This window comes from Cannabis sativa, chromosome X (genome assembly GCF_029168945.1).
Source record: "Cannabis sativa cultivar Pink pepper isolate KNU-18-1 chromosome X, ASM2916894v1, whole genome shotgun sequence".
Taxonomy (NCBI): Eukaryota; Viridiplantae; Streptophyta; class Magnoliopsida; order Rosales; family Cannabaceae; genus Cannabis; species Cannabis sativa.
The window spans coordinates 76,030,052-76,053,875 of NC_083610.1; the positions used below are offsets into that span (position 1 = coordinate 76,030,052).

At 34.6% G+C, this 23,824-nt stretch overlaps 1 protein-coding gene and 1 pseudogene across 2 annotated transcripts; one reads left to right on the plus strand and one right to left on the minus strand.

The window, feature by feature from the left end:
• The first annotated feature begins 1,773 nt into the window (after positions 1–1,773).
• On the plus strand, positions 1,774–9,064 carry LOC115699277 (tocopherol cyclase, chloroplastic). Of its 2 annotated transcripts, none has more exons than XM_030626616.2 (10): positions 1,774–2,181; positions 2,254–2,498; positions 2,913–2,992; positions 3,469–3,545; positions 3,705–3,874; positions 4,473–4,570; positions 6,199–6,306; positions 7,438–7,554; positions 7,849–7,998; positions 8,614–9,064. In XM_030626616.2, exons 1-10 carry the CDS (start codon positions 1,892–1,894, stop codon positions 8,788–8,790), a joined length of 1,512 nt encoding a protein of 503 aa, XP_030482476.1. In that variant the 5' UTR covers positions 1,774–1,891; the 3' UTR covers positions 8,791–9,064. The 2 variants fall into 2 exon arrangements, with proteins under 2 accessions (XP_030482476.1, XP_060963136.1); XM_061107153.1 differs by lacking the exon at positions 8,614–9,064 and adding an exon at positions 8,196–8,265 and having other exon boundaries at positions 1,805–2,181.
• On the minus strand, positions 9,037–11,097 carry LOC115699288 (uncharacterized; annotated as a pseudogene).
• Between the last annotated feature and the right edge of the window lie 12,727 nt (positions 11,098–23,824).

A 23,824-nucleotide genomic window follows, 5' to 3' on the forward strand; every position in this document is an offset into this window, starting at 1 on the left:
ACCCAAACCTCACCAAAACTTCCAGATCACCTGAAATATCATCCATAAACATTCTCCAAGCATCAACATTAATAATTTTGCATAAAATCACAACATGCCATAGTTGGGTCAACTCAAACTAACCCAAAATCAACTAGCAACAACAGCTCAAAACTAGCCTAAAACACCAATTAAATCTATGTAAAACAACCCTACTCGAAACCCTAAACATCACATAACTTAAATCCCCAAGCATACACAAAAATTCAAAATAAATCTACAATAACTTAGCAAACTAAAATAGGATCAAATTAGGGTTTTGTCTCCACTAAAATCACTTAGAATCCTTGCTGAAAACCCACAAATTTGATGAGTTGAGCTTGATTTTTTCTGGTTCTTAGGCAGCCAAAAACAAGAGAGAGACTTAGGATTATCTAATTTTTCCTTCTTTTTTCTTTTTTTTTATTAAATTAAATCAAATAATACTTAGGCTTTAGAAACTTAGTGGCCAGCTGCGAACGTAGGATTAAGCCACCTAATCCATTAATGAAAATTACCCAAAATGCCCTTTGACTTGTAAATTAAGTAATTAATAGGCTTAGGGGCAAAATGGTCAAAAATCATAACCCCGCTAATCTCTGGTATTCTAAATATCTCAAATATTTATCCCGCTAAGAAATAGGCTCTTAACTTACTCATGTGACTCTAACGACCATCCATCGTATTTTCCCGTTGTTACCGAGCAAAAATCATAAAAATTACATAATTCATATTTAGCATAAATAATACCCTTAGAATTTAATAAAATCTCCGGAATTGAAAAATTATAACTCTAATGCCTATTTATAAAAATGGGACCTACAATAATATAAAATAATATATATAATTATTAAAATATTAGTAATTAATGCTAATTGCTTGTACTAATTCATAATTTAACATGCAGTCATTACAATTTCTCTCAAAATTACAACTAAAAGGGTAGTAGGTCATTACCCGCTATCACAAGGGGGCTGAACCTCTATAACAAATCTATTGTTTAATGCTTTTCATTCTTATTTGTGTAAACACATGGCAAATATTAGATTCATACGACCCGCTGTCGATTGATCACTTTTTGAGGTCAACTTAGTACATAGAAAAAATGGATGTAAATAAAATTAAAACATTTTGAAAATTTATGACTATGAAAGTCAATAAATTTGTAGTGTTAGATAAATTTTGTTTGTAGATTATAACTGAAATAAAAAGTAATTTTAATTTTGTATAATAGTTTTTAATAATACGTTTGATAATACTTTTTTAATCAATTTTTTTATTTTTATAATTAATTTTTTTTTAAAATATGTTTTATAAAACTGTTCACTTTTTAATTTTTTAATTTAAAATTTTTAAAATTTTGAAAAAAAAATTTACTTTTAAAATTTTCTTAAATAGTCTTTTTTTTTTTCTTAATCTATATTTTGGAATTTGACCCCAATTTAGATTTTGGGACATGAACTCCGGTCTCAGTCCTAATCCTGCACTCGGAACACGCTCTCGAATCTAGATCTGACTTGAATAAAATTAATAAATAAAAACAAAAGTTATAAAATATACTTTTATTTTAAGTGTTTAAAATTAAAAAATAAAATAATTATAAATTATATTTTTATATTTAAAAACATAAATCTTACTTTTACTTTTTATGATAAAAAATTTAAAAAATAAAAATATTAACAAACGTCCCCAAAAAAAACAAAAAGTAAATTTAATAGCATTTATATATAATTCCACGTGTCAGTTATTGTCGACGTCCACGTGCAAGATCAGAGTCCAAGTCCCATTGACAGTCTACTAGGAACCGGCACCTCACTCACTCACTCCCTCTTTTCGGAAAACTGCAAATTTCTAAATATCGTCTGCTTCGGTAATGGAAGGCATCGTTTTCGCACCATGCAAACCTCACCATCTCCAAAGGAGTCTTGGTTTCTCCTCCCAAAACCCTAATTCCAGCTTCCTCTTCCATCACCATTCCAAATCTACTTCACTTGCCCCTCTATGGCCTCGCCCCAACCCTGGCTTGATTCGCTCCTCCGTTTCCGAACCCGATCAAAAGCGCGTATCCAGTATCGGCAGAGACAAAGGGGAATTACCTCCTTCAAGTAGCTCAGTTTACACTCCAACGCCTTCGAATCGGGAGCTTAGAACTCCTCACAGCGGGTACACAACCTCTATTTTGTGCTCTTCTTCATTGAAATGTTTTCTTTTTCTTACTTTGGCTGAGTTATATAGGTACCATTTCGATGGAAGTCCGCGGAAATTCTTCGAGGGATGGTATTTCAAGGTCTCAATTCCGGAGAAGAGGCAGAGCTTTTGCTTCATGTACTCTGTGGAGAACCCTGCGTTTAGGAAGAAACTATCGCCATTGGAAATGGCTCAGTATGGACCCAGATTTACAGGAGTTGGGGCGCAAATTCTTGGTGCCGATGACAAGTATATATGTCAATTCTCTGAAGAGTCTCAGCATTTTTGGGGAAGTAAGATTTTTGTATTGTTCTTCTTAGCTGTTTATACAAGTGTTTTGGTCTGAATTTTTCGGCTTTCAATGTTATTCTATGTTCCCCCCCACCCCCCCCCCCCCCCCCCCCCCCTTTTTTTTTTTTGCGATTATTCCATGAGCACCCGAACCCATTTCTTCTGTGTAAATAGTAAACTTTCACAGTGATTTTAGTAACTTAAGTCATTTGTTTCGAATTTGTTGCATGTATGTTTATCCTAATTGTAAAGACTTAAGAGAGATCTTAATATAAAGTCATGACAATGTAATAATTAATCCTTATATTTACATCGAAGATTATGATGTAAATTATATTTATGATCTCCATCACAAAATCTACTAGTCTTAGTTTCATTCTATTGAGTCTAACTTTACTTAAAATCTTCATGCATAGGTAGGCATGAACTGATGTTAGGGAGTACTTTTACGGCAGGAAAAGGACAGCCACCTCCAGACAAAGAGGTTCCTCCTCAGGTTGATATTCCTTTTATGTTTTTATCTGTTTAACTAGCTATCTGCATATAATGAACATATTCTTGAATTAGTGCTGTATTCTTTGTTTTAGTAAGGGTAGCACAAGATTGTCCTGTTACATATTTTCCTAGTTTATATTGTCTTTTGCAAGCTTGATGCAGCCAAAGGAAATTTCTACACTGAATGGTAGAATATCTATTTACACATGTTTTGTCAACTTCAATCATATTTTATGTATGCTGCAGATTATTCATATGGCTTTAATAATTCACTAACCACCTATTGGTTTATCTGATTTCTATCCTAAAACAAATTTGTTTTTGCCAAGTTGTTATTTTGTATACCAGGGCGTTATTATTTATTGTTTTGCAAGGATGTTGTACTCTGCTTGTCATTGGCTTTGCATTGTTTCTTTCTTTTATTTTTTTGTAGAAAAGTTACTATTTGGGCTCTCTATGATCGGTTATTATTCACAGGAATTCAACAGGAGGGTGTTAGAAGGTTTTCAAGTCACACCACTTTGGCATCAAGGTTCCATTTGTGATGATGGCAGGTACGACTCTGTTACTCTATTTGTTTTGTATTGTTAAAGCATGTTTCCATCATTCGACTAACCAGTGCTATGTTTGGAAAAGGAATTTCTGCTGTAAACTATGCTGAACTTTATTTGCTGCTGCTTGTTTACATTTTGACGTGGTTAAGTTTGTCACAGGTCAAATTATGTAGAGACTGTGAAGACTGCACGTTGGGAGTACAGTACCCGCCCAGTTTTTGGTTGGGGTGATGTTGCCTCTAAGCAGAAGTCTACAGCAGGATGGCTTGCAGCATTTCCTGTATTTGAACCTCATTGGCAAATATGCATGGCAGGTGGACTCTCAACAGGTACAAGCTTTATTCCCAAGTCTTATCTAGTGAAAATCCAAAGCTAACTGATTATATTAATCATTTTCCCTTTTCAGAAAGATAAACGGTACTTATGTTATATATTTTTTGTTGCTGGTTCTGGGCTTGATATTTAGGCACAGGGACAATATAACTATTAGTCCAAAATGGATGCAAAAGCCAAAATGTAAGTTTTATTTGGTGGCTAGCTCACGTGCTTGGGTGAGAGAGTGTGAGTTTGGACCAAGGGCAAACAAAATGTTTCTTATCTAAAGAGAAAAAGAGAGAGGGATGCAAACACAAATTGAAAATATGGAGAAAACAATATTGAAATAATATTTGTTGGATATCTGATTTTTGGACTGAAACTAAATTATTGAATTGGAAGTGGGAAAGAGACTTTGAGATCATTAGTGCAAGCTTGAGCTCCTTTCCTCATGTTTACTTTCATAATGTCAAGCTTTTCACATACCTAGAAAGAAACCATTATTTTTCTGGGACAATTATGCCCCCTTTATACAAAATGTATCAGTGGTATTGTGTTTAAACCTGCTGTTATCCTTGGAAAAGTTCCCTCACATTTAAATCTATATTTCAGGCTGGATAGAATGGGATGGTGAAAGGTTTGAGTTTGAAAATGCTCCTTCATATTCAGAAAAAAATTGGGGTGGTGCATTTCCTAGAAAATGGTTTTGGGTAACTTCTTATCCATTCATCTTACTATATTTATTTAAGATCCTTTGCGAAAGAGTTTATCCTTGCCTCCTTTGCTGTGGAATAAACAGAATTTCTTACTAGGCAAACTAAACATAGGGGAAATTTGACCTTTAAAAAAAAATTAGACAAAATTGCTTCTACCATTCAAAGCCCTCTTCGCTCTCGTCTTTCTCTTTCTACAGAATTGCTTCTACCATTCAAAGCCCTCTTCTCTCTCGTCTTTCTCTTTCTCTACTCCCTCTTCTCTTTTGTCTTTCTCTTTCTCTACTTGCAACCATATAAGGGAAAAAAAAGCCATTATCACCATCACTGAAGCACCCATCATTATTTTCTTTTTAATGTCTTAATGATTAAAAAGTTATCCAAAATATAAACTGAAGAAATTATTCACTTAAGATACTAATTTATAGATTTCGAACGTACAAGATCTTTTGTGTCTTTCAGATTTGGAACTTTGGAAATGTAGATTTAAAGTAAAAACGATGCTAAATTGATGGTTTGCGATGGTTCCATAAAAATATGATTTTTAGGCTAGAAACGATATCAAATTGATGGTTTGCGATAGTCCATACAAAGTTGATTACTAGGCAAAAACGATGCTATAACGATGGTTTGTGATGGTTCTGTGACGATTTGCGATGTAATTTGATAAAGCTAACTTTCCCCTCGATTTTTAGTTTGAGGTTATTTTTTTTTTTGAGTTTTAAAAAAAACCCAAAATTTTAGGAACAAATTAATGATTGGGTGAAAAGTTATGCCTCACTAATTTTCATTTTAATAAAATTAACTATTGCAAGACCATTGTTTTAGTATTGTTTTTGTCTACAATCAAGTTTTTATGCGACTATCGATTTGATATCGTTTTTGGTTTAAAAATCATGTTTTTATGGAATCATTGTAAATCATTGATTTGTCACTTTTTTTGCTAAAAAAATTGTAATTATAAGAGTTCCAAATCTTTAAAAAAGATAGAGCAAAGAAAATTTAAAAAATCTTGTGCGTTAGCGTTCGAAATTTATAAACTAACGTCTTAAATGAATATTTTTATTAGTTTAGTGTTGGATTGGCTGTTCAATCATTAATAAATTAAAAGAAAATGATGGCCTTAGTATTTCAAAGTAGGCTTGTTTTCCAATCATATTCTTTGAAGTTGGCACATTTTAAAACTAGGGGTGCTTTAAAATGTGCCAACTTCAAATTTTCCAATAAAGGGTCAAATTTCCCAATATTAATCGACTTAAATAATATTTTTGCAAATTCTTGCAAATAGTAATAATAATGATAATATGTTGCAATTATAAATTATAAATTATAATAATGGAACATATTAGTGAAAGGCATGGATACTAAGGGTGTCAACTTCTTCATCAGCCTTGAAATAGGATAATTATTGCCAAGAACATATGTATATAAACTAGAAATGTGGCCTACTTGTACTGAAGAATCAAAAAGGGCTAAGATTTGATTTGTGTAATAAAGTTTTCATTTGATCTCCTATCTAGATAATGCTCTCTTACATTGTATCATTCAATTTTGAAGCCTCCTAATTAGGAACTAGGTGTAGTCTGTGTGTATTATCATCCTTGGTTATTACTGTTGCACTACAGGTTCAGAGCAATGTTTTCAAAGGTGTGACTGGAGAAGTTGCTCTCACTGCAGCTGGAGGGTTGAGGCAACTACCTGGATTGACAGACTATTTTGAAAATGCTGCACTGGTGAAATTCTTAACTAATAGTTTCTTTTATTTTTTTTCCCTACGAATCTTTTCTTTGCTTCTCAGTGAAAATAAGAATGCATCAAAAAAGCTAACTAAAATAGTCAGGACTATCAGGTGGTTAATTCCACAAGTCTGAGGTACTTACATGACAATTGCTATGGCTCTTGCTCTCCATATATTGTAGAGTTAAGAAAACCCAGTTTTGAACTTGGGCCCCTTAAGTGAGCATGAGGGATTTCTGGGTGTAATAAAATGAATACAAAAATGGGTTCAAAGGTAGATGATAAGAGAATGACTGGAGCGATAGTGATGTTTGTAACTCATAACTATGGTGGTGTCTCTGTGTCACATTGACTCGTGTGGTGTTTCTTTTTTCCTTCCCCATTGTCTTGTACAATAGGAATTAGATTCCTGCAGAACCACCACAAAATCATAAAAAATTTAGTTTTTGTGTTTGGGAACTTAAAATCTGGATACAAGGTGGGAGTCAAGTTCCCTATTTAGTGATTTATATTTCAGAATAAATAATCTGAATAATCAGAAGTAACTAATTTAAGACTCATTTTTGTTATATACCTTATTTCCATAAGTAAAGGGGTATTTTGTAAATAAATTTTATCTTGAATTTTATTCCTTAACTTGTTAATAAGAAAGAATTTCCATTCTTAGTCAAACTTACAAGTATACAGTAAATCCAATAAAAGAACTCTTAGAACTTCAATTTATTTATTTTCCTTTCTAATTCTTCAGCAACTTAATTCCAATCCATTTGCTTTCAGTTATGGATTAGTAAACGCACCATGCTTCTTTAGTTTAACATATACTTCATTATTCCTTGGACAATAACTTTAAGTTGGTGTGTGCAATATGATGTGTAGAGTATATTTGATAGAGGCCGTTTGATGAAAGTGATCCGAAACTTTGATCTCTCAAAGAAATATTTTCTTTTTCTTCTTAAATTGAAAGATGATTATACTGTTGTTTATCATAATTTCCTATCACTGTTACTTAGTAAGAAACATGCATCAAAATTTGTTAACATGAAAAAGAAAAAGCAGATTATATACCTTCTCCCAAGATTAACAGTTGCATTTTTTCTGTGTATTGACTTATCTGCTAATTGGTGCAGGTTGGAGTTCACTATGATGGAAGATTTTACGAGTTTGTGCCATGGAATGGTGAAGTTAGTTGGGAAATTTCTCCTTGGGGTTACTGGTTCATTGCTGCAGAGAATGAGACTCACATGGTAATGAATATTGTTAATATGATCTCAAGTAAAACAGACAAGTTAGTAATTACATTTTCTGTTAAAACTGAAGTTTGCATTTGTCTATATAGCTAAACAATTTGTCAGCACTTAGTTAAAAGCCCAATAAAGTAAAAAGGACCACTTTCTTGCCATTTAATGGAAACTACTTAAGAAATATAACTGGGATATATTCTTTTCTTTTCCACTAATAAGATCTCCTTTATAATTTTCCTTCTAGTGAACAAAACACGAGTATTGCTAATGGTTTATAATTTGTGATCGATGAGCAAGGTTGAATTGAAGGCAACAACAGAGCATTCGGGTACAACACTGCGTGCCCCAACATCAGAAGGTGGACTTGCCCCTGCTTGTAAAGATACTTGTATTTCTGAACTGAGATTACAATTGTGGGAACGAAAGTATGATGGCAGTAAAGGAAAGGTGCAATGCTTGACACTTAATTGATTGTATTATAGTGTTATTGTGGTGTTGATGGTTGCAGTAGATGTGGCTTTTGTGTTGCGGAAGTCCATTGCTTATTATTACTTGGTTTAGCCTAGCTAAACAGGGTGGTTGGGCTAAGTCTGCATTTCGTATGGCATTGCATATAATCTGTGCATATTTTGTTTTTGAACCAGCTCTCTGATGAATTGTGTGTAGCAATTATTAGTGACACATATGACAGTTATGTCTGAATTGCCAAGGCAGGTAATTCTATACGACCTTCTTTCTATGGATTATAGCTCATGTAGTTGTAACTAGTAAGAGCTCGTTTAATTGCCCCGTGATTTAAATTTTGGTTTGTACTCTTTTTCCTTGGCTCTTGGCATGTTTCAAAAGTTGATAATCAAGCACATGAAAGACTGGTGGTCCCATGTGTATTCTTTCATGTGATGGCCTTACTTTTATTTTGGATGGAAACCAAAATCAAATGATTTCTTTTGTTGATAATGCTGTTCCTTTGTTTTCTTTCTTTCTCAATAATTGGATCATCTTTGGTGGGTGTCCAATGTGATTTCAGAGTATTCTTATTTATATCCTTTTTTTCTTTTGTAGGTCATATTGGATGTGACGAGTGACATGGCTGCAGTTGAGGTTGGAGGAGGACCATGGTTCAACACTTGGAAGGGCAAGACCTCCTCACCTGAGTTGGTTAGCAAAGCTCTCAATTTTCCGGTGGACATAGAAGGCTTTCTCAGTTTGGTTCCACCGCTCAAACCCCCTGGTCTATAGTAACGTGGTCTATACCAGTTACAAGGTTTCTCTTTTTATTTATCTTTGGGAGACGGGAATTCATCTCTCCATCTCTACCAAAATTCAAGTTTAAACTCTCGTCTATTGAATATTTTAATGTTAATAATAATAATAAGAATAAACTATGATACCTTTTAGCAACATATAAACATTAAAATGTAATTAAAAAAACGAAAAATGTGTTCATTTTAATTGTATTTTACATAAGTACGAGAAGTTGGAGCGTGTCCCATTAAAAATTCATTACATGCAAGTTGAAGTTTGTATGTTTGTTACATTGGAGAGTGAGTAAATCACTAAATCATCTAAAACAGTTACGTGCTTTCTTGAAGAAAAATTATTTATCATACATTCACTATACTACTTATTATTTTACTAGACTTGGGACAGAATATTATCATTCATTTATCAAACCATTTAAGGTTTGAATTACATAATTAATATCAAGGTCTAATTAGCTTGAATAGTGTTGTCGACTTCAAGGGAATAAAAGGCAATTGAGTAGGATTATTAATTATGGTTTTGAGCCATAGAAGTGTGTTTGATTAAATTCGGATGTGGATCCAAGAGAAAAGATTTCAAGTGCTTGTAAAACTCCTTAGGCTTCTCTACAAAGAAAACGTGGCCAGAATTTTTGATAACTACTAACTCAGCATTGTCCCCCAAATGCCTATAAATATATATAAATTATACTCAAGTCAGATTCAAAAATACTATAAGAAAATGAATTCAGAATATGTTTTGAGGTTTCAGAGATTGACCTTTTCAATCTGTGAGCTAGCTCTAATGGGAATACTTGGTCATGTTCACCCCAGATTATCAGAGTTGGCTGCATCAATTCAAGAGAATTCATTTGCATTTATATAGCTGAATTAATAGAAGAAATAAATAATGCATGACACCTCAGGGTCTACAGCTAAGGCTTGTTATATTAAGACCTGAGAAATTTTGGGAAGGTCTGAAAGTTTCCTATTTTTTGGGATGGACCTTATCAAATCTCTCTTCTCTTCTACATATTCTGAGAACATTGCCTGTTCATTCATAAATTTTAATTAAAAACATATCTGTCAGTAGTGGTGAACACCCATGAGTTTATGAGCAATGCAAAGCTAGCTTTTGTTATCAACTTTTCAAAAATATATTTCAAATACAGATTCAAACTAAAAAAAAAAAAGTAAAATGCTTGATTTGAATATGATATAGAATGCTTTGAAGGTGCACTTCAAAAAAAAAATGTACTGATGAGTTTTTTTTGTGTTTTCAATATAGTAGTTATAATCTCAATTTTATATTATGGTTTGTATTGCATTATTTAAGGCATCCTAAAATGTTATGATAAATTAAATATAATTTACAATACATAAAATTGAAAATAGGGTTTAAAACCTCATATAAACTAAATGTATTTTGAACCTTATTTTTGGCTGAATGTCTCACAAATTTGCAAGATATTGTAAGTAAACAGAGTGTATATTGTAATGGATTAAAACTACCCAATGATATATGGTAAGTAATGCAGAATAGTTTGTTTCTCACATGAATAAAATCAGAGAGAAAGAAAGAGGGCAATAATCCCAAAAGCAGAGGCCTAAAAAAGGTGAAACCCATCAATTTCTTAAGCATCTGACTGTGGAGTTTGGGGAACCAAAATCTTAGTGGCCTCCTCCAAATCAGAAACTCTAAAGAAATTCCCTTCACTCAAATCTTTCTCCTCCATGCTAACCCCACCCCCACATATCACCACTTTCTCAACAAAATCCCCATATTGGGTCGCCAAGCTGTAGCCCACGAACCCTCCGTAGCTTAGGCCCACCAAGCTCAGCTTCCTCACCGATTGGGCCTCCATGACACGAAACACGCACTCAGCCTGGAACGACTCAGTCCGGTCGGGTCGGGTCGTATGGGAGTCGCCGAAGAAGACGAGGTCTGGGATGTAGACGTTGAAATGAGGAGTCAAGTGAGGGACTAGGTGACCCCACTGCCACATTGCGTTGGCCCCAAGGCCATGGATGAGGAGAAGATTGGGTTTGGAGTGGTTCGGGTGCTTGGGGACCCAGCAATGCATGTGGGTCCCGTCTTGGAGGTCCGTTACAGTGGATTGGAGCCCCGACCTAGCGAAAGCGGAGCGGTAACACCAATTCTTTGACTCAGTGAAGCTGAAACACCTACACATTCGTAAATCGTAAGAGAAGAACTTTGATTTGAAAGAAACCAGGCAAAAGTAGAAGAAACAAAGAGAGACTTCACGAAGCTTTTTTGGATTGGGTTGGTTTGGGAGTAATGTCTTAGAAATGTTATGTGTTATATCTCTCGCAAACGACAATATCAACATTAAAACGACATTATTCATTATAAATGTAATAAACATGGGAGAAGATAAATATTTGAAAAAAAAACTAAGAAAAATTGGGTGTTTACACCAAATTTTTATTTATTTTTTATTTTTTAATTTGGGATGGATTTTTTTTTTTTCAAAAATACTGTGTACTATGTTAAGTTTTCTCGGTTGTTCCACGGTTGTTTTTTAGTTGTTCCATTGTTGTTTTAATTGTTATATTTTGTTGTTTTACGGTTATTTTATAAAAAGACAGTATTTTTGTAAAAAAATCTGCCCAAATTAAAATTGTAAACTTTTACTTAAAATCTATTATTTTATTTTTTTGTAAAATTTCCAAAAAAAAATTAGAATCTTTTATTGAGTAAGCAAAAGAGTGATCCCTCCCTCCAACTCGAAGCTTAAGTATTAAGTTTATTATTTTATTTTTATTCTCAATTTATTTTTTAGGTTACCATTATAATTGGGAATAGCTTCTTAAAAGCTTATTGTCTATATTAAGGGTATGCTAAACTAATTTATGGCCCGCAATATTCACTTTGTGACTTACATAAGAAAGAGATGTCACTAAACAATAAAACTTTAATATAAGAAAAGAAATTTCTTTGAAATATTTCTGTCCCACCAACATATTTACAAAAGAAAAGATAGTTGAATATCAAGCTAAGTAAATAATAAAATATGAATTTTTTTTATTATAATGTGATAATTATAATTTATCTGTAAAGTCTCTATTGCTGAGAGTATAACCATTATATCTGATTACTTTTCAGACAAATAAAATCCATCTTAATCTGGTACATTGTGGATGACTCTAAAGCCATCACAAAGGGCAACGACCCTGAGAAGATCCTCGTGATAGGTAGTCTAACATCTTGGGCCCGTCTTAATAATATCCTTCTCCTTGGAAAACTACATACCAATAAAGCCTGTAACACAATTTACCCATTAGATAATAGTCATCAATCATGAATCCTTTCAATAAAGTTTATGATATAGTAATTTTAAGAAGATGAATTGTAATGAAAAACTTATTTCATTATGAGCACCCCACCCTTGAAGTGCTTCTCACAGTTCTTGCAAGTAACCGAAGCTAGCAAAGCCTCCCTCGCAGCCCTGGCGGCCTCCTTGAGTCTGCTCCTGGAACTCGCGCAGCTCCTTCAGCTCAACAGTCATATTGGCGGTGGTCTCCAAGTCAGTTTGATGTAACTCTTCAAGAGACTTGAGCTTCACAGAGAGTTCCTGGATTTCCTCCCGAGCATCCTGGAGATCCTTCATGCCTGAGGCGATTATATCATCTTTTGCCTTAAGCGCCTCTTGATGGTCCTGCTCCATGAGAGCCTTCTCTGCCAGAGCATCGTCGCGAAGAGCCTCCACCCGATCCTCCGACTCCCTGAGTTTTTTCATAACCTCGCCCATGCCACCCAACTTTAACACGGTGAATACTTGATTGATCAAAGTTTTGGAAAGTCGACCGGCCTCTACATCAATCTAACAAAGAAAAATAAGGTTAGAACTTCAAACAATAAAAAATTATAAATAGGGGCACAGAAGCCTAACACTTACTGCAGTTAAAGCAACACTCATGTTATGTTGCATGGTTCACATGATTTATTTCATGATTGTTTAATGTATAAATTCGATTAAGTCCAGAACATATGTATTTGTTCATGATTATAGTGTTGTCAGCACAGTGGAATATAATCATGCTTATATGTTCAAAAGTTTAATTTCTTGATTTGTCAGTTCACTGGATTTGGACTGGCATGATAATCAGCGATAGGTATACTTACACCTTGGATAAGTGTTATGTCCTTTCCAGGGCATTGGCAAAGTTTACCAGTATCGGATGTATGGAGTATACATTGGAAGGGACCGATATTGATCTTAGATAAGATATCATAAACTTACCGTTATATCTTTCTAAGTCAATATCAATGGTTGATCTTAGGTCTATGGATCTTAATCCTGACATGGTTAGGTTCGATCTCAAGAGTAATATTTATGTTCTTTGATTTGTTAGTTAAGCCTACTTTTTGGTCTGGGTGATACGTACATCTTGGGAACATGATAGTACAATTGAGTGGGAGCGCTAATCATAGATATAGAATCTATCGCTTCTATAGGTATTTAGAAGTGAAACGATGATCTCCTTCGAGCTTGGCTGAATAGAGATAAATGATTGAGGCCTCATTTCAGTAATTATATTAGTTTACTGAAGTATCATTTATAGGTAGCTAAGTGTTTTAAGGATAAAATACATTGAAGGGTAGAACGGTAAATTTTTCCCTATTCAGTGTAGATCATCTATAGAGGATCCTTGACTATTAGGATTATAACAATGGATAATCATAACGTATCTATATCGTGGTACATATAGAGCGTTCTATATAACTGAGAGTACAATTCCAAGTTCTATAGTGGTTCAATGAGGAATTAATATGTCAGGGAATTTACTTGGTAAATTCTAGATCTGCTTATTGGAAGCTCGGTTATATAGGCCAATAGTCCCCTCACTAGTTGAGATAATACTGCTTGCAGACTCAGTCAATTGATTTTAGTTAATCAATTATAAAATTAGACTATGTCTTATTTATGAATTTTCACTAAGCAAGGGCTTAATTGTGAAGAAAAGAGGTTTTGGGGTCAATTTGTTAATTAAGAGACTTTGTATGGTCTAATTAATAAATTACATAAATGACAATTTTATTTAGTAATTAATTATAATTATTAAATAAATAGTTTTGGCATTTATAGGATTGAATTGGAAAATATGGTATTATTGAAAAAAAGAATAAGTGGTTGAAATAAAGTGGCAAAAATCTAACTAGAAAGTGGTCCACTATCTTGTACGGCCAAGGTTGAGTTTTTGCCCAATATTTTATTCTTTTTTAATCCATATAATTCAACCCTAAGCCCTAGTTGAAACACTATAAAAGGAACATGATACTCTCACTCATCCAATTAATGTCAACTTGACTATTCAACCAAACCTAGATGAGAGAGTTCCTTCTATAGAGATTTTACCTCCTTCATTGTTCTTCTTACTTCGGCCTATAGTGAGTGAGTGTCATGCCCACATGTAGCAAGTCAAGCACTCAATCATAGTGAGTAAGATGGTGGTAACCAAACCCGAAGGAGAGAAAGAGATCCAGGTTTAGATCTTGATAATGCTCTGTGACAGAAAGGAATCAAGGGCTAGAGATCTTAAACGGAAGGAGTCATTATATTCCACTGCAATCAATGTAAGGTTTTCTTAAACCCTTATGTGTTTATTTCATTGTTTTAGAGAATTCATATTTAGGATGTTAATGAAACATACCTGTTAGTAATCTAAATCCTGGTAAATTATTCCCAACATTCCTCCATTGCATAATTATGGTTGGCAATGCGAAGCTGGACCCTTTCCTCGTCAAGATGGGTAGGGATTAGAAGGATGCCTGGAGGGGCAGGATACTCGTCGACTTCAGATGGGATCCCAGAATTAGCACTAGGACTGAGGGTAGCAACTCGCTTCAACTTCTTGGAAGATTTGGGCTCTACTCTTCTGCTTCCAGTCGAGTGGAGGAACCACCTCTTCTTCTTCTTCTTCTTCTTCTTCTTCTTCAATCAGTACCACCTCTTGGTTCCCAAGAAATTCTTTGGCAGGTCCCCCCGGAGTCACGCTCACTCGAGGGTGCTCTAGCATGTCCGACCCAGGGCTATGGGTTCGGGCTAGGATGGCAAGAAAATCCTCCATGGGTTTCGCTGTTCAAAATAAATAGAAGGTTAGAGTAACACCAAAGAATTACAAATGCATGTATATTGTAGCAAGACTAATCCTACCCTGGCGATCTAATTATGCCCTAGCAAATTCATAAATTAAAGAGTTGGCGTCGTCATCCCCTAAAAAGCTATCTGAAGAGAGAAACCAAGTCGATGTCATGTAGGAGGAGTGGCTCAAAGGGATTGGCATAGGAAGACCGAGCCCATCTGGGACCGACCCAAGAAATGACTTAAATTGGAGAAATAAAAATTCTTGGCATTATCGCCCCATCGGGAATGAGGCATCCGAAATCTATACAATCTCTTATCAAATTCCACTGGCCTTAAGTTAGCGTAATTCTGGACAGAAGGAATGAAGTGAATATTCAAAGGAGACTTACAGACTTCAGACGTACTTGCATCGGGGGCTCCAGAGTTTGAAACTGGGAACAAAAATTTGGGCCTGGCTGGCGTCTTCTCTTTCCCTGCCTCCTCCCGGGGGCAGCCTGGAGGCAAGCATAGGCGAGCTCCTACTCCCTCTTGTACCTATAATTACTATATTTGTCCTCAACGGATGAAATAATGTCTGCCCTGAGCGCCTTCTCACTCCCGGGGTTTCGGGTGTTAGGACCTTGGACAAATTGAAATCGTCAACAGATTGACTCTCTAAAATCAACTTGGCCCTCCAGCAATTGACGTTCGTTACCAAGTCACCCACATTCAAATCTTCCTTCTTATAGCTAGCAAACACTTACACGTGATTCAGGAAGAGTTGGGTGGGGGCAGTACGATGCATCGGAGGGATCTTGATCTAGTCCGTTAGTAGATCCAGACGCTTAAAGGCTTTGAACCCGGAGGAGAAGAAAAACCTAAGGCGGTATTCATTTACATTCTTTTGAAAATTAAAGGGTATTGAGGTCTCGTTGGCTGGATGGGCCTCTAATTTATAAAAGTCGTCTTTAAACTTGTCCCCTTTTTTGGGGACGAAAAGCAGTTTGTAAAAATACAAGATTTTAGTGGGCCTGGGTGCGGCCCAACCCCTGGCAACATAAAAAATAAATAGGCCTGATAACAGGCGGTAGGCTTGAGGAATCAGTTGGTATGGTGAAAGTCCAACAAAGATGAGGAAATCGATGAAGTAATCTTGGAGAGGTAGCATGGCCCCGGACATGAGGTGGTTTAACACTAGGCCCCAAAGTTATTGTAATTATGGTTTGGTGTCTCCTCATCCTTCGGGAGACGGTGGTATACTCTAGAACTGGATGGCTTAATCCCAGCTACGATCACTATCTTCTCCAGCTGGTGGGCATAAGTTAGCGTTGGGTAGAGTTTGTCGGCCTCCCAACCATTGGAACGACACACAAACTTTTTATAGGCAACCGGGCCCTTCATAACCTCCTCCAAGGTAGCCAATTTCTTTGGCCCCTTCTTAGAAGACTTTGCTCCAGTGGCTGCAGGGGTTGACGTAGGACTGACCTGGTAAAGATCGAGAATTTCTCGGTCGAATCCAAAGAAACCGTGGTTGTGAAGATCTCGAAGAACTTCACTCATCTAAAAGAATAAGAAATCCAACAGTTAGCCCCCGCATCAAACCCTAAGTCAAAAAGAGGAATGGGGGTCCCTAACCGCTGAAAAGAGGCCCCCTCCAGATGACTGTCGAAAGGAATCAAACGATTTACAAAGACAGACATCAGGTGCAAAATATCCAAGCAACACATGGAAATCAGAGAAAAAGAATAGAAAGCATGCAAGGGCAACCTCAAACTGCCAGAAAGGGGCACACAAAGAACTCTTTGATTTTTCCCCCTTTTTTAAAAAATAATAATAAAAATAATAAGCATAAAATATTGTGATAGAAAAATAAATGCGTCATCGGACGTTCACCGAAGGAGGCGTTACACAGACGGAAACCATGGCCGCCATTTCGAGAAAAATAGACAAAGCAGATAAACATGGACATTACTATCACTACTTGCCCTAGCAAACAAAAAGAGGTATATATGCAAAAAGGACTTACACAATGAGGGCAAGGCAAGGGTAGAGGACGCCGTGTAACGGTAGTACTTCACCTGGCAACGACGGAGGAAAAGCAAAAGGAAATCGGGGACGTCTAAAATTTTGTTGAGTGGGTTTGGAAATCTGAAAATCGAAGGGCAGTAAAAATGACCCAGTTGAGAGAAGTGCTAGTTTTTATAGGCTATATGGGGTGTGAAGCAGTGTCGAGTGAGCACCATCGTGCAGTGGGGGTTCACAACGATTCAAATCCCCTGATGTAACAGATAGGATAAAAAAGCATGATGAGGAGAAAGGGCAGTTGAAACGTTTCAGTACCTTTCTTACATCGGGATTGATGGAAGGGTCTGTCAATAGGCGGGAAATAAATCGTTGCCTGCTAAAGAGACAGACGAATGATGACGATCATAAATATCGCCCACGCACCCGAAGCACGTGTCATTGCATTAATTGAGGCCAGAGATGGTGTACAAGTTTCAGTTACTTGCGACTAAATAAAACTTGGGGGTAAATGTTCGCCCAAGTTTCTCCCAATATACGTGGCAGTCACAATATACGGCACGTGGCAGAAGTAAGCCCATCATCCGGAGATGAACAAAACACTTAACCAAATCTCCTTTAGAAGGATCACTAACTATGATCCAAGGGTAAGCTCCCGGACATGAGGATATAGCTCCACTTCTTCTCCAGGAGGTGAAGGGCGAATGAACTCCTCCGGACCAGCGAGGCTGGAGGTGAATAATCACTTCACATTTAATGCAGCATGGGGAAAACGTCTGGGAATACCCTTAAGAGGACGTGTCAGACGTTATAAACCCAGCTTTGGGCGATTACATGATAATCAAGGGAGCTAGTGACAGCTCCATTATGAAGAATCACATCAATCAAGAAGGGATGAAGGCTAATATCACCTAAAACCTAGGCAACCTACTATGTATGTTGTGCATGCCCTTTTTTGTACCTTTTGGGAACTTGTGCGTGCCCATAGATAACACTTAAAGATAAGTAAACCCTTTTCTTCTTCCCACCAATCGCTATAAATACCCCTCAATAAAATTGGTGAGGGGATCAACAAAAAGAGAGACAAAAAACATTCTCTGTAAGAAACATTCACTTATTAATAACACAGACTCGTGGACTACGACTCATTAATGTCTGAACCACGTAAAAATATATGCATTAATTATCCCTAAGCTCTCATTATTATATTAGATATTTTGTTGCCGAAAAGCTCAGTAAACAATTGTATAGTAAACCGTACTTAACAGTTCCATATTAAAGATTCCCAATACTTTAATACACTACCAACTTATTTTATTCATATAATTTTAATTCTCTTGTACGTCCTTACAAGATTATACCTTCTCTATATGAATAAAGAATTTTTCAAATATTTAATAATTATACTATTATAATTATTGCATCATTTATCTTATAATTGCATCTTATATATTCTCTAATTTATTATCCATTAATTACTTATTTTTAGGGCACAAATCCTAACAACTTGGACATTTGTTCCCTATGAACGTCATATACATTTGATAGGAAAGAAATGGGTTCATAAAGTCAAGGTTAATGTTAATGGTAATCTTGATAGATTGAAATTAAGACTTGTAGCTAAAAGGCATCTTCAAAAACTTGAAATTGATTTCGAAGACACTTTTAGCCCTAGCCCTGTGGTTAAACCAGTGACAGTTAGATTGGAGTTAACATTATATATTTTATTTCAATGTGGAATGAGACAACTTGATGTTGCAAATGTATTTCTCGATGGGACTCTTCAAGAGACAATTTATATGATTAACCTCAAGGCTTTGAGGATCCACATAAACCTACTCATGTTTGTAAACATCACAAGGCTTTATATGGCCTTAAACAGATCCCTAGAGCATGGAATGGCAAGCTCAAATCTACTCATTTTAACTGGGGTTTTATTGCATCAAAGACAGATACTTTCTTGTTTGTTTATGGAACTGGCTCTAGTTTGGTTATTCTCTTGGTCTATGTGGATGACATTCTTGTCACATGCGTTAAGGCTCAATTGATTCAGAGGTTAATCACTGATCTAAATACTACATTTTCGCTCAAAAGATTTGGGCCAAGTGCATTATTTTTTAGGTGTTTAGATTCATAAAAGCCCTGAAGGTCTTTACTTGTCTCAGAAAAAGTATATTACATATCTGTTAACTAAAGTTCTTCTTGAGGGTGCCAGTCTAACTTCCATATCTCACAAGCTTTCACTTACTGAAGGATCTCCATTTGAAGATGTCACTCTTTATCAAAGCACCTTAGGATCACCTCAATATTTGACTCTCACTAGACCTGATGTAGCTTACATAATCAACAAGTTATCTCAGTTTATTCATGCTCCAACACATGTTCACTAGGAAGCTTGTAAAAGGCTCCTTAAATATTTGAAAGCTACTATCTCTAATGGTATTCTTCTCAAACATGTTCTCAGAATGTCTCTTGAAGCATACTCAGATGCAGATTAGGCAAGCTGCATTGTTGATCGAAGGTCTATTGGAGGCTATGTTGTTTTTCTTGGATCCAATCTTATTTCTTGGTCTGCAAAGACACAACAGGTCGTTGCTAGGTCCTCTATTGAGTCTGAGTTTCGAGCATTAGCTAATATAGTTGCTGAAATCAAGTGGCTTTGATCTTTGCTTACTGAATTACAAGTCAAGTTAGCAGATGTCCCTATCATTTGGATTTATAATCAAGGTGAAGTTTCTTTACACTACAAGAAAATAGGGCCATTACCTACAAACCATAAATGTGGGTAAAACTCCCCAAAATGTAGGCAAAATAGGGCCATTACCTGTTGGGAATTATTTTACCAGGATCTTAGATCTACTCACAAGTATGTTTATTAACATCCTAAATATGAACTTTCTAAAATGATAAATTAAATACATATAAAGTTAAGAAAACCTTACATTGATGCAGCGGAATAAATGTCTCCTTCCACTCAGATCTCTAACCCTTGATTCCTTTCTGTAGCAGAGTATAATCAAGATCTGAGCCCGAATCTCCTTCTTCTTCAAGCTTTGATCCTTCACAGTCTTCCAATCTATGATTGAGTTACTGCTTGCTGTGTGTGGGCACTTACTCTTTCACTAGGGTCACGAAAAAGATGAAGGGAAAAGAGAGAGAGAGAGATTTCGGCCAAGGTAGAGAAAGTGGGGAAGGCTCAGTTTTCTGAAGAGAGAAATTTCTGTCAGAAAGCTAATGAAAGCATGTGATTTGACTGAGCCATCACTTTCTATTTATAGGCCACTACTAGGTTTAGGTTAGGATTTATTTGGTATTAAAATAATAAAAATATTAATTTGAAAAAGCCTTTTAAGTGGCCGGCCATATGGTGTTAATGGGCCTCACTTAATTTTGCAATTTTATCAAATTTTATCTCTATTTTCTCAAAAATGCCAATTTTCCAATTCTAACCTTTTAAATGCCAAAACTAATTATTTAATAACTAAAATAGATTATTAAATAATATTGTCATTTAATTTAATTATTAATTAGACATATAAAGTCTATTAATAAATAAATAAACCCAGAAAACTCTTTTCCTTACAATTTCACCCCTGCTTAGTGAAAATTCATAAAATTAGACATAGTCTAACTTTAGAATTATAATTGACCAATCACGAATCAATTAATGAGTCTTACAAGCAGAATGTTCTCAACTAGAATGGGGACCATGGATCTATATGCTGAGCTTCCAATAAGTGAACCAAATTTACCAAGTAAATTCCTACTTATTAATTCTTCGTTGAATCCACTCTTAGAATTTAGAATTGCACTCTCAGACTTATATAGAGCATATTGTATGTTTCACGATACCAATATACTATCTCATTTAACCATTGTTATAATCTTATTGTGATTTAAAGATCCTCTATATAGATGATTTACATCGAGATGGGATTTCTTTACCGTTCTCACCCCTCAATGTATTTTGCCCCTTAAAACACTTAGCTACCTGTAAATGGTGTTTAGTGATCTAATAATTAGTCAGTTAAACAAGAGCTCATCCATTTACTTCTATTTGCTAAGCTCGAAGGGAATCATCACTTGACTTCTATACACCAGTAGAAGCTATAGATTCCATATTTATGTTCAGCACTCCCACTCAATCATACTATCATGTTCCCAAAATATACGTATCACCCTGACCCGAAAGTAGGCTTAACTAATAAATCTAAGAACATGAATAGCACTCCTGAGTTGAGCCCAAGCATATCAGGATTTAGATTCTTTTAATCTTAAGATCAACTACTGATATTGACTTGGAAAGATATGTATAACGGTAAGTTTGTAATATCTTAACTTAGTTGCAATATCGGTCCAGTCCAATGTATACTCCATACATTCGAAACTAGTATACTTTACTAATGTTCTGGAAAGAACATAACACTTACTCCAAGTGTAAGTACACATCATCGCTGATTATCACATTAGTGTAAATCCAATAACACTGATGAAACAGGGACCAAAACTTTTGATTCATATGATCACAATCACATTCCACTGTGTTGACGATACTGTAATTGTGAATAAACATATGATCTGGATTTAACTGATTTTGTGTGTATGAATGTAATAAACATATTAAACATATTAAACCATTAGCATGTAAAATTCATGCAAACATCAATCACTTCAAAATTCTTATGTTGATTACTAATCAGATTGTAAAGAGTTTTATTTAGGGCATAAAACCTAACATTACCTACAAACCATAAATGTGGGTAAAACTCTCCAAAATGTAGGCCATTACCTACAAACAATCATAGCAGCTAATCCCATCTTCCATGCTTGATACAAACATATAGAAATTGACCAACATTTTGTTCGCGATCAACTGCTAGATAAGGAAATTGACTAATATTTTAGTTAGTTCGGTTAGTCATGATCATTCATTAACTAATTCTGTTTTATAACAGAATTCTTGTTTTGCATTTGTACACTTTCTAAAGCTATAAATAAAGAGTTGGCCTCTAGTTAAGGTAAGTTTTGCCAAGCGTTTCTTGTGTTCTCTTTCTATCTCCCCTATTTCATCTTCTTCACTGTCTTATATAAAGTTGTAAAAATCTAAAAAATTTATTGCAAGGGAAAAAGGCACAAAATTTGTATTTTTTTTCCCTATTTTACAACGTAACGTCAAAAAAGAAACCGACGCTATAAAATGCAAAAGTTTTGGTTTTGACGGCTATAGTGTAGCCTTCACTATTGTTTATGTTAAGTTCAATGCAATGATATAACTCAAACACCAATAACATCCCCTTAATAGGTTTTAGCTATAATAATAGCCCAAAATTTAATGGCAGTCAACACATGTAAAAATATAAAAAAATCATTTATTTTAGTAATTTTTATACATATAATTAGAAGACCACAGTAACCTTTGGCCCCTAGTTCCCTCAATAATAATAATAATAAGGTTATCAGAATGTTGATTATGTGTGGTGTTTCACACACTATTTACAACAAAGTGTGTTCAAAAAATATAATAATTTCAAATTGTAAGCAAAGTTTAATGTAATAATAATGTATCACCACCATCACACATAGTAGCCTCTTAGAGATCAAGTTAGAAATTAGCGAGGTTATACTGAGATCATTTTTTTTAAAAGAAAATAAAATAAAAAATCTAGTTAGAAATATTATAAACGCGTTTAGTAACAATATTTTAATTAATTTTTTATTTTTTATTAGAAAGTAAAATATATTCCAAAGATATATGTTCTATAAATTTATTTTTATTTTTAATTTTTAAATAAAAAATAAAAAAAATCACTTTCAAAATTTTTTAAACAATTTTTTTTTCTTAATTAATATTTTAGACTCAGATTCACAATTGGAGACCCAACTCCAGCCCCAGACTCGAACAATAGCCCCATACTAGACTTAAATAAAATAAAAAAATAAATAAAAATTATTAAACACACTTTTATTTTCTGTTTTTAAAATTAAAAAACTAAAATAGTTATAAAACACATTTTAATTTTTTAAAATATAGTTTTAAAAATACAAATTTTTATGAATAAAAATTTAAAAAACAAAAATATTAATAAATGTCTCCTTATATAAAAGCCCTCAAATAGGAGGAAAAACCTAAAATTTAATAGAATTTTTTGTGGCTAAATTCTCTTAATTATTATTTCACCTGCACTTAACCATCAAATCTCAAATTTTGGTTGTAAAAACTACCAAATTATTAAACTATTAGCAATTTTAAGGTGTCATCTATTTACTTAAGTGCCAACTTTAATTGCTTATGTGTACACATGACATGCATATTGGTACACTTAATATAATCATTTAAAAAATATAAAAAAAAATCATTTTAAATTAAAATTATAAAATAAATAAATATATTTTTTAAACCCCTCTCTTTGCCTCACTCTCTTTGAGTGTTCTGTGAAGAAAGTCGAAGAGCACTGGCTTCAACGGGATGGGTTTGGGGTGCCGGGGATCTCAATCATCAGTCATAGTCATGTTCGACGGGCAGGAGGTCCTCTCGGTCTAGAAAGCTATTCGTGCTACGAACCAAAGAGAAAAAGAGAGAGCGTGGAGAGAAAATCTAAGAGTTGCATAAAAAAAAGAAAAAAAAAAGAAAATTATTTGTCATTTGATTGGCTTCATTTTTATTTGATGCTAAAATTTTCTTTCCTAGGAATTTTAGATTTGGCAATGGGTAGTTTGTATGTTTTGTATTTTTATTTCAAATCTCAAGTAGTGTTCTTTTTTTTTTTATAATTATTATTATAACTGATTTAAAATATAAGTCATGTGGTGGTTCAGAGGGTCTGATAAATGAAAAGGAGAGACAAAGAGAGGAGGATTCAGGGGAAGAGAGAGGAAGAAAAAAACTTATGTTTTAAAATTTTTATTTTGATTTTGATTTTA